Source organism: Halichoerus grypus, chromosome 13, assembly GCF_964656455.1.
Source record: "Halichoerus grypus chromosome 13, mHalGry1.hap1.1, whole genome shotgun sequence".
In the NCBI taxonomy this organism is placed as follows: domain Eukaryota; kingdom Metazoa; phylum Chordata; class Mammalia; order Carnivora; family Phocidae; genus Halichoerus; species Halichoerus grypus.
In genome coordinates, this window is record NC_135724.1 from 29,734,459 (window position 1) to 29,749,522 (window position 15,064).

Here is a 15,064-nt window from a genome sequence, read left to right on the forward strand (position 1 = left end):
CTTGCATGTAGGGTTGATTTCTGTCCTTTATAACTATAGGACTAGCAAGAGATGCATACAAATTTTAGTCATTTTATGAAAATCAATTGTTTTCAACTCAAAATGTGAACACATTTTAGTTCTGAATCTTCCCCCATAGTGGTGGGCCATGCGCTGGACGTGACAGGCTGTTTTCTTAGACAGCTTGGTGTGGAGATACCTTGCTCAAAGAGGATTGGCTTCCCTATTTGAAAACTTTTATTTCTCTAAAACCCTCTGCAGTGGAGCTCCCTGGGGGGCTCATTAATCTCAAAATCACAATCTGGAGAATCCAACCTGACCTTTTGCCTCAGAAAGCCCTGTGTTCCCTCAGCTGCAAAGTCAGCTGGATGCTCCACTGAGGGCGAAATCCCAAGTGCTACCCTTCCCACCATCGGTCAAGGGGGCAGCTGGGTTATTTCTTGGAATCCTCATAGCCGACCGACTCAGACTTCCCTCTCTGGGACTCCCCTCCCAATCTAAGGCATGTGACAGGAGTCTTCAACTGTCTAAAAACACATCCCTGATCTGAGAAAAATGTCAGAATTTCTGCTACATAAAAGTTGTTTATTTTCCCAAAATAGCTAAAATGAAGGAAGAAGAAAGGAAAAAGGAGAGCAGAAAAAGAAAAGAAAATGCTCACAATTTGGAATGTATTGACTTAAGAAGGCTGAGAGGAAAATAAAAGGATGGAAAAAATATAAGAATGAAGCTATAATTCATGTAATACAGACACACACACACACGTGAGAAGATAGAGCAAAAAAAGCTATCATTTGTGAAAAGGATGAGCCAGGATTCAGAAGAGCAGGCTGAATGGCAGAGGCATAGTCAGTCTCTGAAACTTCTGAGGAGCAGCCCTGCACAGTGGTGGCCTCGGGGCAGGGCGGGGTTTGGGGGGAGCTGGGTGAGGGTTCAGCATCTCCACCCCAGGCAATCATTTCCCTGCCTGATGCTCCAAGAAGATGACACAGCCTTTACAAGTAAAATCCTTGCTTGCTTCTGACTTAGATCTTCATTCCCAGATGCTCAGTAGTTTTCTGGTTGACCTTCAATTAGGAGTGGCTCCAAACCTTTAGCTTTAAATTCCACTTCTCCTTCTCCCTATTCCCCATGGTCTCTCAATCAAATAGTTAATGACCTGGAAATAATTAAATGTACTGGGAGACTGGGATGCTATTCAGGGATGCAAAGACTGGGATGCAAAGTGGGCTGTTTAAAGGAAATTGTCACTAACATATTAGCAAGTTCTGATCAAGGTGTACCCATTTTCTTAAAGAAGCTAGCCCGTCCTAAGCCTTGATGGGATGCAGTGGCAATGCTATTGTGTGACTTACATATGGACACTGTGAATATTCACAATGAAGGCTTTCAGGGAACAGAGGTTAATTGCATTGGAGGCAGGTGGTCTTTGCCAGCTCCTATTTTCCTTCCTGAGATTCTAATTTTCTTACCTTGTGTGAGAAGAATATTTAAAGAATATTCCTTTAGGAGGCTGCTGGGACATTAGCTAGGCTGCTGTCTGTTGAAATTTCAAGTACAGTTCAATTAGACTCAATTTAACATATAATCTCTCTGGGGACCCACTCTGAGCCCAGAACTATGCCAGGTAGCATTAGGGTTTCAAACGAGTGATCTCCACTCTTAAAAAGTTTGACCATCCATTTAGGGAAGTAACAGTTACAAAATACACAGTAAAGGGAAGAGGAATTGAATGAACATTCATATGCAAAAATAAAACAAAAAATGATTTTAATAAATGCACAGATAACTAGGCTAAAAGATGCCTAAACAAAAGCATAGAATTTTGGCTCTTATTTATCCCACTGTACCCAGGAGCACTCAGTGATACCAGAAGGGTTACGCACACTTCTAGCCCACCTTTCTAAGCAGCACTGAGAAACCAGATATGATATGCTCAGAGGAAGGTAAGCAGTATAATGGAGAGTGTGTTGAAAGAGAAACCCTGGCAGTAACTGAGGGTACTTTCCTCCAAAAGACAAATCTAAGCTGGAGAAAAATAACTTCTTCCAAACATTTGAACATTTATTTTCGAGAAGGATTGTATTTGCACTCTGAGGCTGTACACAGTAAAACTCAAGCAAATGGGAAGAAATTATAAAGAAACCACTTTTACCTCAATATATTATAGTCCTCAACAAATTAATAATGAAAGAACCATATACCATATGTTTGTTTTACATTTTAGGATAAACAAAACCCACTAATATTTGTATAGTCTATGACAGATGCTATTCCTAATTTTATTTTTTGTTTGTTTTGTTTTATATATAATGAAAATGTAAAGCATCTTGCTTCATCCTTGGAGTAAATGGCAGAGCTGAGAATTAAATAGTCTTCCGGTGCTGTGTCCCTAACTGAGCCGTGACTGGTACCTTGGATTCATGCTGAAGACTGGTTTGTTGTCTGTTACTGAAAGGATTCAAGAAGACACAGCAGGACCATCTGTGGGGGTCCCTAATTAGCTGGCAAACTTCTCTGGGACAAACTCTCAAAACTTTTGCTGCTCTGAGACTATTTTTTTTTTTATTATTAATTCTAGAGTCTTCAAAATAATTCATAAGACAATTTCTGCTAAACTTGTTCATGGCTAAGAACGGCTTAAATTATTTTCAACCAATCCTTCTCTTGTTTGGAAATCTAAGTTTCCTAGTGCTACTCTCTCTAGAAAGCCCAGCCGGGTTTCAGTTTGGGAGACTCTTACTTTCTACTTTAAGCATCTAACAGATATCTAATGATATTTCTGCCTCAGTCCTTAGCCAACTTCATTCCGTTCACAGCCTGCAGAGAACTGAGGGCTGTAATTCTTGGTGAATAGAAATTTTTTTCCATCAGGTATCCTGATCTTTCTTCTGCAAACCCGATAACTCAGTAGCATTTTTTGATGCTTTAAGAGCCTTAATGTGTGTACTTAGTCTCACAATGAATCAATACCTACCAATCTCAATAAGGATTTTGTCTTACTTTTTAATTTGTCTAACATTTAATCCACATTATTTCTTTGGAGTTGCCAACGTCTTCTCCCATTGGAGATTGAGATTAACCACCAAAATCCACTACACTTTACATTCCTGGTCTATTTTGGGGTATTTATGAGAGGTACTAAGTGCCTCAGCAAGCAAGGAGAAATGCACAGCTAGTGAATATTTCATGGCTTCTGCTGTCTTGGATGTTGATCGAGGCATTTTTGCATCCAAGCGCAAACCCACATTTGGGAAAAAAATGGAGACCATTCTCACACATACATAAGGCAGCAATTAAACCCAAGAATCACTTCAGTTGGGCTTTGGGGCCACATAGAACAGTGCAGGATGTTTGCTGGATACTACAATTGCAGGTGATTTTTATCAGTTTTTCCAGTCTCACTGTGAGGAGTGTCATGTTTAGATTAGTTGTCTGGGTGGACAGACAGATATTGTGAGCTTTCAGAGCTCTAGCAACAGGAAGAATTTAGAAGAGGACCTTTATACAGGGTAGTTAGGATACTAAAAAGTCTTAATCTGTGCCACAAAACTGTCATGGAAATGCTGTGCCTAGAAAGAAGAGCAGAAGGGATAAAGTAATTGTGCTAAAGGATGCAAAGGGCTTTCTCATCAAAGTGGGACCAGACTGTTTCCACCTGGCTTCTGAGGGCAGAAATAAGATAAGCAGAAGATAAGAGAAAGACTTCATCTCAATATAAATAAATGATTTGTAATAATCACAATGATAAAACACTGAATTAGTTCATCTTGAACTCTCAGTCTCTGAGATATCAAGCCAAAGCTGGATGAATGCAACTCTGGGATGTAAAAGATATTGCAGGGACGGAGAAGTAGGTCTAGGTGACTGACAAAGTCTTTCTGGAATTCAGAATTCACATTATCTTCTTCAAAGGGCAAACTGATACCAGAATTCTGCTTGATGTGTGCAGAACTAACATGATCCAAGGCTTAAGGCAGCGGCAGGCTCTGTTGGCTCCTAGAACTCTCCCAGTCACAGACAGGGGCTCCTGATCTGACATAAGGTACATGGGTTGAGGCCCTGGTAACTCTTTCTCCACTGACTTCCATTTCATTTTTTAGGTTTCTTGCTGGCCATCCATCTTCATTTGGACCAACACACTCTTTCTTATGCATCTTAATGAACTATGCTCAGTAACAAAATAAGACCTCTTATGGGGACTCAAGACCTAACTGACACATGAATGAGTTCTTTGGATTTAAATAATTAACTGATATTTTCTGGAAATCAGATTCTCTCTAGGCAAAGTTCATTCCTGGAAGAGCTGTTCCCCATATAACACATGAAGACACTTAATTTAACATGGATTTATCAGTTCAGGAAATTTCTCCTGGCTGGATCCCACAGTGTCTGATTTGGGTTCTTTTGTTTTTGCTGGAATTCCATTGTTCCCACATTGGTATTATGTTGGACATCCTCCTCAGAGTAGCTTGTTTTAGCTTCTGTTTGGTATCTTTCCAAGATGCCGTTCCTTATATTTCTTGCCTAAGAAACACACGTAGCAGTTAAATGGAGGAAAAAAAATTCTACTTCCTCCCTGCCCTTTCTGGGCTCCTGCAGCAACTGGCTTCTGACTTTATGGTTTAACTGGTGCTTTGCATCAAACGCAGCACTGTTCCTAGTGCACTCACCCTTCCTTCTCTAAGAAGAATGAGGAGAAGAAGAATGAGTAGGGTGACAGTTCATGTCCTCCAACTCTATTATTTCTGTCATCATTGTCATCAACGTCCTTTCCCCTGCATCCTGGGAAGAATTCTTAAGTTTCTCCTCCACTTTCACTGATTTAAGTTTTAGTAATGTCAAATCTGATTTTACCATCTTTGGTTTGGGGTTAAACTCCATTATCGAAACAAGTTTCTTTGCATTTTCAATACTATTTTCTATTATTATTATTTTTAATCAGTCTGTTGTTATTTCAAATAGGAACTGATATTTAATGAGAACCTACTATGTGCCAATACTGGTATCTGGTACTAAAGTAACATGCATTACTTTACGGTTGCTATGTCGTGTCCCCGACTACTCTACTTTACTCTGAGATCCTTATCTTTAGACAGCATTCTAATTTTGTGTAGAGACTCTTCTCATTTTAGAGCTTTCTACTGTTTTATAGCGGCCATATTCTGGCATACTCTTAAGAATTTGTAACTATTCTTTTGGAGCAAAAATTAAAGAGCTTAAGATTTTCAGAGGTCTTAGTTTTCTCTTTGTCATCACGGTGACTTTTATTTCTGGTGCCACAGTATTTTTCAGGAACTCCTTTTTTGGTTACTCATCCATCCTCAGACGTATGGATCTGTTTGAACTTGTTTGACCAGACTAATGGTCCTCAGTCTTACTTTTTGAACAAGAGTACTTAGATAATCCACAGTATCTAGCATGCATTGCTTCTAGGGCTATTCATTTCTCTGGTTTTGTTGAGACTAACTTTCCAGGGTGCAATACTTAAATATCCATACCCCTCTCATGTACCTGACATACTGCCATTTCTGTGAGTTGCAGTTATGAATAGATTTTCTTAGAAGATGGTAGGAAGGTGGGCTTCTGACCATCTCAAAATCAGCATTTGGAAAGTGGAATGATCCATGTCTCATTCGTGTTTGGTGCCAACCCTCATCTCTAAGTTGGGGGTGGGTGCAGAGAGTATATAAGTTTCACAAATTTCCCTATTAATTTTTGGGACAGCAGACTGATTTCATTAAGCCAAGTCCAGAAATGTCAGTGATATTGTTTTCTCTAGTTAGCCTTATTGTTCCCTGGCTTTGTCTATTTTAATTAGAATGTTAGAGAAGCTATAACTTGGCTCTTTACTAGATACCATTTCATATTATTAGCTTTCCACCATAATTTCTTCTTGCAATACTGACAAGCTATAGAGATGAGTTGAGAAAAAAATTCAGAAGGTCAACGAAATATATCCCAGGATTAGAGGACAAGACATATGAGTTTAGACATAAGGGACTAAATTTACACAGTCTACAAAAGAGAGATCTCCAAGGGAGAATCTCTATGACATGATCTATAAATATCATCAAGGTAACAAAATAAACAAAGCAAATTATTTATAGTCACAAAAGACAATAGGACAAGAATGATTGTCTGGAGTTAAGTGAGGGAAAGTTTATAATAGGTTATAAAAAGAGGAAGTTCTTAGTTGAAAGCAAAACCAAACAATATAACTAACACAAAAAAGTCAAGATCTATCACAGAGCTATAATAAAATGTTGTTTAAAAAATTTACAGGAACAGAAAAATTGTATTTTTAAAAACTAAAGATGAATGATTATTAAGTATTCATTGTTAAAATTAAGATCAAGTCCTGGTATTTCCTGTTCCCTAGTTGTAACATCTTTGACAAGCTATTTTTAAATATGCATAATGAGAACATTAATTGCTATATATGACTATTGTGCCCACTATATTTTAGGAATTATTTCCCATCAATTTTATAACCATTCCAAGTCATATCTTAAACAAGGACAATATGTGATCTTATCACACTCTTTTCTGTCACTACCAAATATTTGAAATGAAAAGTATATATGTGCTTAATTCCTCAAGTTCTACTCATTTTGTTGTCTTTTACTATTTTCCTTCCATGCTCACTTTTCTACCAAGATGGCGCTCTTCATGAATGAGCTCTCATTTCCTAAATGGAATGGCACTTCTATTCTTACATGACCAATAGGATTGACCAACTCTCCTTGCTTGCATTCTATTCTTCTGGTGGCTTTCCTATGTCTCTGTATATTTCTTTTTTATCCTCTTGGCAATATGGATCTACATCCCATAGTATTCTTGTGCAGATTTAATAAGAAAATGATGAAAAAATTCTTACCCAAGTACCTTGCACAGAGAACTCAGCAAATATTATCTTGGTTGATTATAGTCCATTCATAAAGATACCCTTTATTCTCTCCTCTTTCTAGCAAGAGATTGGAGAATCTCATCCCTTGCTGTGTTTTCATTTCCCACTAATAAACTAAAGATTTCCTAATCCGTAATCCATATCTCTAAGCCTCTGCCTTTCCTCTGAACTCCAAACCTATCTTTTGAAACTGTCCTCCTTATATATCTAACCAGATATTCCAAAAGTACCTTAAACTTAATGCAATAGAAATCTGACTCATTATTCACATCTCCCTCCTTGACTTCAGCCCTGCCCACTCTTTCTCGATTCTGTATCTCAAGCAGTGATACTGTTAACCTTCTGGTGTAACCAGTGATCTAAGCAAAACACCTCAACTAGTTTTGGTTCCTGTCTGTTTCTTATTCCCACAGGCCCATGGAGCACTAATATCTGCCAAGTTTCCTCTAGTAATGTGATGTGGATCACATTCCCCTTTCCCAGTTTCTCAGCTCTGAACCTACCCAATCTAGTTCAAATTATTATCTACTCTCTACTGGATGACTGAAAGAGCACCCAAGCCATTTTATTGGTCTCTAGCTTATTCTGATTGTAATCCATTCTCCACACTACCTTTAGAGAGAACTTTGCAAGTTTTGGAAATAACACACTCATTCATATTACATCTCTGCTTAAACACTATCCCTGGTTTCACATCACCTGCTGGGTAAGTCCAAACTTCTCAGAATTGAAAAAAAAAAAAAAAAAAAAAAGGCCATCAGTTTACTTCCAAACTATGTTTCCTAGATTTCTCTTCTGCTACCCTCCTACTCATGCATGCCCTCCTATATAGCACGCACTAGACAGAGCAATGGCCTCAAGCATTAAATGCTGTTTCCTCCATGATCTGGCACAAACTGTGCACCTCTCCCACTGATCTGTCCTTGCTTCAACTCAGTACTCACTTGCATGGGACTGAAATGACCAAGACCGACAGACCATTTCTCTCTTTCTTGGATGGTGTTTGATAAATGAGTGAACTTACTAATATTCTGATTTTACACCATAAATGAGTGTTCCCAGGCACTGAATTTATGTCATCTCATTTGAACTTCACAAATACCAAATATTTTAGGTTTTTGTTTTGCAGACAAGAAACTAAAGTTCTGAGAGGTGAGAAGATTTGTCCACTTTCACACTGTTGCTAAATTGGTGAAAGAAGTCAGATCAATAATGAGGCCTCTCTTACTCCAAAATCTGTTTTTCCACTATCATAGGTGGTCATAATGGGATACTTTGTAAAATATTAAACTCTCTGCTACTCTTTATTCAAAGAATTGATCAGTAATCAGTGAGTATGAGATCTCTTCCCCAGATGGAAGGTTATCCTAAATGTATTCAAGGCACCTCCCCAATTCTAATTTCTTTGCTCTTGGGGAAACTGAGACAGTTACACAACTAACTCTTGGTAGAATCATAATAATATTTCAGTTTTTAAGTGCCAGAAAACTACTATCTTAATGTTAATAACAAGGCTGTGTGGTGGTATTTGTAACAGAATATAAATTATCCAAGTACAATATTAAAAAGCTTGATTATCTATTCAGTCTGATATAGTCCCATTTTTTTTTTTGATATAGCACCATTTTGTACATTAATGTAGTTTTTAGTAGCCTCTTATTTATCCAGAATTTGAACACAATATATTCTGGATATTCAACAATTCAAACTGATAATTAATTGATTAGCATCTATTATAAGATAAAATCATAGCAAGTAGAATGTATCAAAATTATACTGAATAAAATTAAATATTTCTTGAACATTACATTATCTCACATAGCCTCACAGTTATCATTGCATATATTCGTATAATTGTACCATAGACATATGAAAGTAAAAGACAACTGAAATCTCTGGTCAATAAAATACAGTTAGAAAATTTGGATATTTCTCTGAAATTTATTAGTATACAAATTTTTTTTTTGTTTTTCTATGGTTTAGATATTCACTCCATTATCTTGTCTATGTGTTTAAATAGGCTCAACCCTAATATTTTGCTTTCACAAGGTGAAAGTAGTTTTGATGACTGAATAGTAAAAATTGCAATCTGTAGTAACCATATCAGATTTTACTATGAAGTTTATTGGTCAAAAAAGTCTTAACTTTTTTTTAATTGATCTTTTCTGATATGTCAGCATCTGGGCCCAGAACCATGGGAAATATAAAAAAAAAAAAAAAGGTAAGGGGCTCCCTTCTCAAGTAGATCACAATTCAGCAAATCATGGAATGCTAAGTGAAATGAGTGACTACAATGATAATAAATATATAGAAATTGAGCTTAGTTTCAAATCACTGGGATTTGAAAAAGTCACAAAACCTTGGTTAAAGAAAAGTAACTTGAGCAAGACCTTGATTTTCTTCTAATCAGAAGCTTGCATTATTTACTGTTCAAAGTTGGGCACCATGCTTTGTTTAAAGATAAAGGTTAAAAAAAAAAGAAAGGAAATCCAAACTCTGTATGCTGCAATTCAAAGCTCGTGGTGATTCACCTACCATCCAAACTTTGGACTATGTTCCTATGTTCTTACGCATCAACAATGTAGTATTAATTTGCAATTCACCAAACACTCTATTCACTAATCTTTGAATACCCCTGCTTCTAGTCATATCTTCTATTTGAAGTCCTATTTTAAATCTAGTCCAAGATACTCCCCCGTCCTAGACACCTCACTTTGTCTTTTTATTTGAATCAGTCTCTCCTTCCCTCATATTGTTATCAGACTCTGCTCATTCATCTATTCAATTACCTGCCACATGCTGGCTTATTCCAGAAACTGGTATATAGGTGTCTTTCTCCCACATGAGAACATAATCACTTTGAACTCAGGGACTGTATTGTGTTTTCCTTTATTTTTTGAAAAACCCTAACATAGTTGAATGAATGATTTTGAGAATAAGCAAGTTAATCCATATTTAAAGAATGAATCCATGTTAGAATGAATAAATGAATGAATGCAGGCTATTTAGATTATGTATAAGAGCCCTGTTTTCAGGTATTTCAACCTTAATAGCCCTTCAGGAAAAAAGTTTAGTTATTCCACAAGAATTATTAACACCTAATGTGAATTTTACTGAGTATTATCATGAGGAGGTCAATGTGATACAGAAGTCTGTGCTGTGCAGATGGAACTGTGTCTCCCATTTGTACAATTAGCTCTTTTCCACTTGATGTTTCTAGTTTTGTTTGTTTATCCTGAGCAGCTGTACTTTCTTCTGGTTTACAATGATCTTACATTTCATGGTAAGAATGTGCGTGTCAAACAAGAATTTACCCATAGGTTATCAACTAAGTTGTTAACTATTTCTTCCCTCCATGATTTATCTTTTCATTAGGATACAAATAGTAAAGAATATACTTTGAAAGGTTAATATAATTAACCTTTAATTAATTAAGGCTAATTAATTAACCTTTAATTAATTAATAGTTAATTTAATTAATTAATTAATTAATAGTGCAGCAGACAGTCACCCACTTGGTACAGTTAATTCCCTCATTAAATAAAAATGGCTTCGTCATGTAGTATACACCACGCACCGTGCTAAACTCTGTAGAGCTAAAGATGAATATGGTGGCAGGTTCACCACTTTTGAGTGAAGTGAAATGGAAGGTAGATAAATCATTGTAAGAAATATCATAAATACTCTAATAAAGGGAAGAGTGGCTTATGCTGACAGGGGTGTCAGGAGGTCTGCCTGTAAGTGACAAGTAAGAGAAGAACTCTGGATATGCACAACCTTCCCCTAGATTAAAGTATGATGGCTTCCGCAGTGACTGGATACTTTGGCTAAAGGACTTCAGAAAAATATCCATGTAAATAGGTTAATGTATTCCTTTTGAAGGAATTGCTTGTCCTCTAAGGACTGGAAAGGTGAGCAGCAGCTGACAGAAATGAGGTGGCATTTACTTGGATCTTGCTCAGGGAGCTGAGCGGCTCTGAAACAACATGGAACACCTGGGTCTTCATCTGATGGACATGAGCACTCAAAGGGAATCACATGACATTCAAAAAGGATGGCAAGTACCAGGGTAGGTTAGAGGAAGCAAATATAAACTTCAATCATTTAATGATTTTCCTAAGAGTTTAGTAATCTGCCATATAATGACTTTAGTTACCTAACTATTGCATTTCAATTTCATGTATACACCTGAAAGATACCTTCCTCTCTCTTCACCCCTCCTTTCTTTCCTTTTCCCTTTCTCTCCTTTCCTCTTCCCCGTCACCTCTGACATGCAAACACACATGCACACATGTGAACATACACCCCCTTAAACTTTTCGGTGCACAGGTTAAGGAACCAGGCATGCAAATTCACAAAAGTTCACTAAGCAAAACTGAAAATCAGTAGCATTAGAATGCTTCAAAGTTCAAACGTCAGGAGTTTTGTGGCCCTTAGTAACTCAAGAGAAGGGACTAGAGTGGAGTACCTTAGAATTTCAAAAAAGAGGTAGACAAAGAAAGCTTTATACTGGGGAAGTCCCCCCCTGCCCTTCCTGTTTTTCATCTTCCGTGTAAATAGGGAAAAATCTTGCTGACTTCCATTTAAGGAGTATGGACAGATGCATTAAACATTGAGGAGAAAGCTAACTCACTAAATTTCCCTCTCACAATGCCCGCTGATATTTGACAAGCCATTCATCTATTTACCGTTAAAAGACATTTCCATGGGCTCTTTCCTCTTAACCAATATTAAAATAATTGTAAAAAAGAACACCAAGGACACAGCTGGCATGACAATCCCTGTGTTTTACCACCAAATCAGAATGCCTGACATGGAAAACAGAGTAACAGATGGTGGAACAGATAGCCAGAGGCACAAGTGATTTGCTCAAAGTCATAAGAATTTTGCACCAGAAGTAGAAACAAAACCCAGAAAGGCCTTGAATCGAAATGCTACTGTTTACATATCTCTTTTCATTGAGGAATAAAGTTTCAGTGAATCAATTAAAGGATAATTATACTACAGCTATAGTTCTTTATTAGATCCAATTATGGAAATGACAGTTTTGTTGGAAGAAAGGCAAGTAGCCCACTTTGCCTGACTCTGTTCTATGGAGTGTGAGGACAAAAGACTGGAATAAATGCTTTGTGTTCCTATGTGCCATTCTAGGCTATTAGATTGTGTTATTTAGGCATTTGATTCATGAATATGTGTACAATAGGATTGGTCAGGTTGACATTTTCAGTAGATTTCCCTGACATTAGTATACAGAATGAATTGAGTAGTGTAAAAGGGGAAAGGACAGGGAGACTGTCCTCAGGGAGGATAAGTTGTAGGACTCTTCAGGCACAGAGGTAAACACGAGAAGAGGCTGAACTAAAGCTAGAACTTGGAGGGTGACATGCTCCCTGCAGAGACGGAGAATGATATTGACCTTGTTGAGGATAAGAGTGATACAAGCAGGGTGTCTGATGGGAGCATCCAGGAGGAAGGTTCATTTTTAAAGCACAAATTGGGTTCCATCAAAATTTAAAACTTTTGCCCTTTGAAAGACACTGTAGAAGAGCCACAGACTGGGGAGAAATATTTGCAGAGCATATATCTGATAAAACACTTATATAGAATATATAAAGAACCATCAAAACTCAGTAATGAAGAAACAAACATCTTGATATATCTATTTTGAACAGATACTTTAGCAAAGAAGGCATGTAGATGGCCAATAAACACTTGAGATGATTTTCTCTTCTGGTGAGTGCTTATAAACAGTGGGCTGGGAGCACCATTAACTCAAAGTAATAATCATTATCATAATATCATACAATTAAATAGTGCTTACAATTTGCCAGACACTGTTTAAAGCACTGCACAAACATTCAACTCACTTAATGAGTTAATAGAGCAGGGTTTTAATAAACCATTTTATAGATGAAGAAACTGAGGCACAGAGAGGTGAAGTAATTTACCCAAGGTCACACAGCTATTAAGTGGCTGAGTCCAGATCTGAACACAAGCAATCAGGCTCCAGATCCTGTGCTCTTGGCTATGACTATTTGTTACCTCTCCAATTACCAACAAAAATATGTTGAGCATCTCCTCTGTGCTCAATGCTTGGTCATACACTCTAGAGTCATAAGGAACTGATTAAATACAGTTCCTTTCTTAGAAGATCTTAACATCTAAATAGAAAGATAAGTCTATGTATACCAAACACTTGACTGCATCTAATCATGATACAATTTCACAGTCAGAAAATAGACAATAAACCTACAGAACAGCATTATCACTTGTTTGAAAGACAGGGTCTGACTATGACAATTAGTGATTACTGAAAGCATTGTAAGACCTCTATAATTTAATAATTTTTCAAAGAAAAACAGACAAAGTAGAGAAGAGCAGAATTTGAAAGAATTCAAATAAGAGGTAGGAGTTTGGACATTTGAAAAAGAATCTTCTAGGATCTTTAATACTGCCATAATTGTCAGCAAAAATATTTATTAAGTATCTCTTTCATGCTTGGCAGAATCCTTGTGTTTTAGATTATCCTTAACTAGTGTAAACAAGGATGATCCCTGTCCAAACATGGGAATGACCTAATTTAAATACCTCCTTATGTTAGAACTGCAGCTGTCAAGTGAGCTGAAACAATTTCTGGTAGCCAGCTATTATTTCAACAACACTAAAGACCCGTCCTTAAGAGCCCTGAGTTACTGGGGTTTTTTTCTTCTCAATTGGTAACATCTCTTTTCCCAGAATGAAAACCGTGCAAGAAGATGGAAGCAAGGAGATAAGCAACAGACATCTTTCTTAATTAATTGACTCTGATTAAAAGAAAAGAGTGTCTTTGAAGCCTTAGCTACAGAAGTCAGCCGGTGAGACATAGCATCTTCTAAGTCTCAGATTCACTCCATTCGAGCAGCCTGGAAAGTAGCCAAATGCGTGCTTCTAACAACTGCGACCATGCAGGGGGCAGGAGAGAGAAAGGAGAGACAGAGTGAGGAAGGGGAATGAAGAAAGAAACGGAGGAGGGAAAGGGGGAAAAAAAAACAACAAACAGAGACAGAGACAGAGAATGAGAGAAATCGTGGGAGACGCAAGAGTGAAGGATAGGAAGGAGGAGGGGATGTAAAAGACAGATTTTTATTGGAGGCAATTGAAGTGGTTGCTATGAGACCCGCTCTAGCAAGAGGACCAGCAGCGAGCCCCCCGACGCTGATGGTTCTTACCTCGTACTAAACCTTTCTTTTGACACAGTTTTAGAGTTGCTTAGTATCTGAGCGAGCACCTGACACGGGCGGGCGACTTTTTCTTTTTTCTCCTCCCGTCTCTCGGGTAAGATGGAGGTAGAAAACGAAGCCAGCTGTTCCCCCAGCCGTGCATCAGGCGGGTCCAGAGAGTACAAGGTGGTAATGCTGGGAGCTGGGGGAGTTGGTAAAAGCGGTAAGTTTTAATACCAAATGCTGGGGAAGGAGGGAGCTCTGGAGAGGCAACTCTATAGAGTGAATACTGATAATAATGATAATAATAATGCCGTGGGGGGGCTAGCTAGCTGTAGCAGTTAAACACAAGTATCTGACAGGATGTTTAAAAGTAATAAGGACTGCTGAAAAGATGTAGACAAGTCAGAATGAAAAGACAGCCAGTGATAATGTATAGAACTTAAAGAACATCTTTTTTTTTTTTTTTTTTCCTTTGATTTCTTGCTGGGTGATATTTGATCGTAATTTATATGTCCTTTTTAAAGTTAATAACATGATATTTATGAAATAGCCATGGTATTGGGAAAATATGCTCCTGTTCTCAAAAATACTCACATGAAGAAAGAGGTGCTATGAATAGTCAATGAAACACACATACGCAAACACAGACACACAGGAAGGATTATCAATGCTGATTGTTGTGTTTGTTTCTTTGATTAGGATCTTCCTGTCCCCTTTTCCTTGTCTCTGATCTGACATAGTATGGTGTGGTCTTTGAAAGCCATGAGGAAAGTTGGTTTTTGAAAGTGACAGGGGTTGAAGGAATGGTATTCTTTGTGGGACCTGTGCAGGGTGATCAAACCAAATTTTGTGGTTAACAGGTTTAGAAGAGAAAGCTACATGCTTAAAGGGATATGGGATGCTAATGGAGGTAAAGACTGGTAAATTTGTTTTGCTCCATTAAAAAAAAAAC

The 15,064-nt window shown here is 37.6% G+C and overlaps 1 protein-coding gene across 3 annotated transcripts in view; it reads left to right on the forward strand.

The window, feature by feature from the left end:
• The window catches only part of RIT2 (Ras like without CAAX 2), a 474,354-nt gene that overhangs the window by 82,752 nt on the left and 376,538 nt on the right, over positions 1-15,064 (forward strand). The window contains exon 1 of one of the 3 annotated variants that reach the window (XM_036082610.2): positions 13,935-14,332. The exons of the other annotated variants lie outside the window; for them this stretch is intronic. Within the exon in view, the coding sequence (XP_035938503.1) occupies positions 14,230-14,332 (103 nt within the window). The 5' untranslated portion in view covers positions 13,935-14,229. Of the gene's footprint in view, positions 1-13,934; positions 14,333-15,064 lie in introns of those variants that run through there. 3 annotated transcript variants of the gene reach the window in all.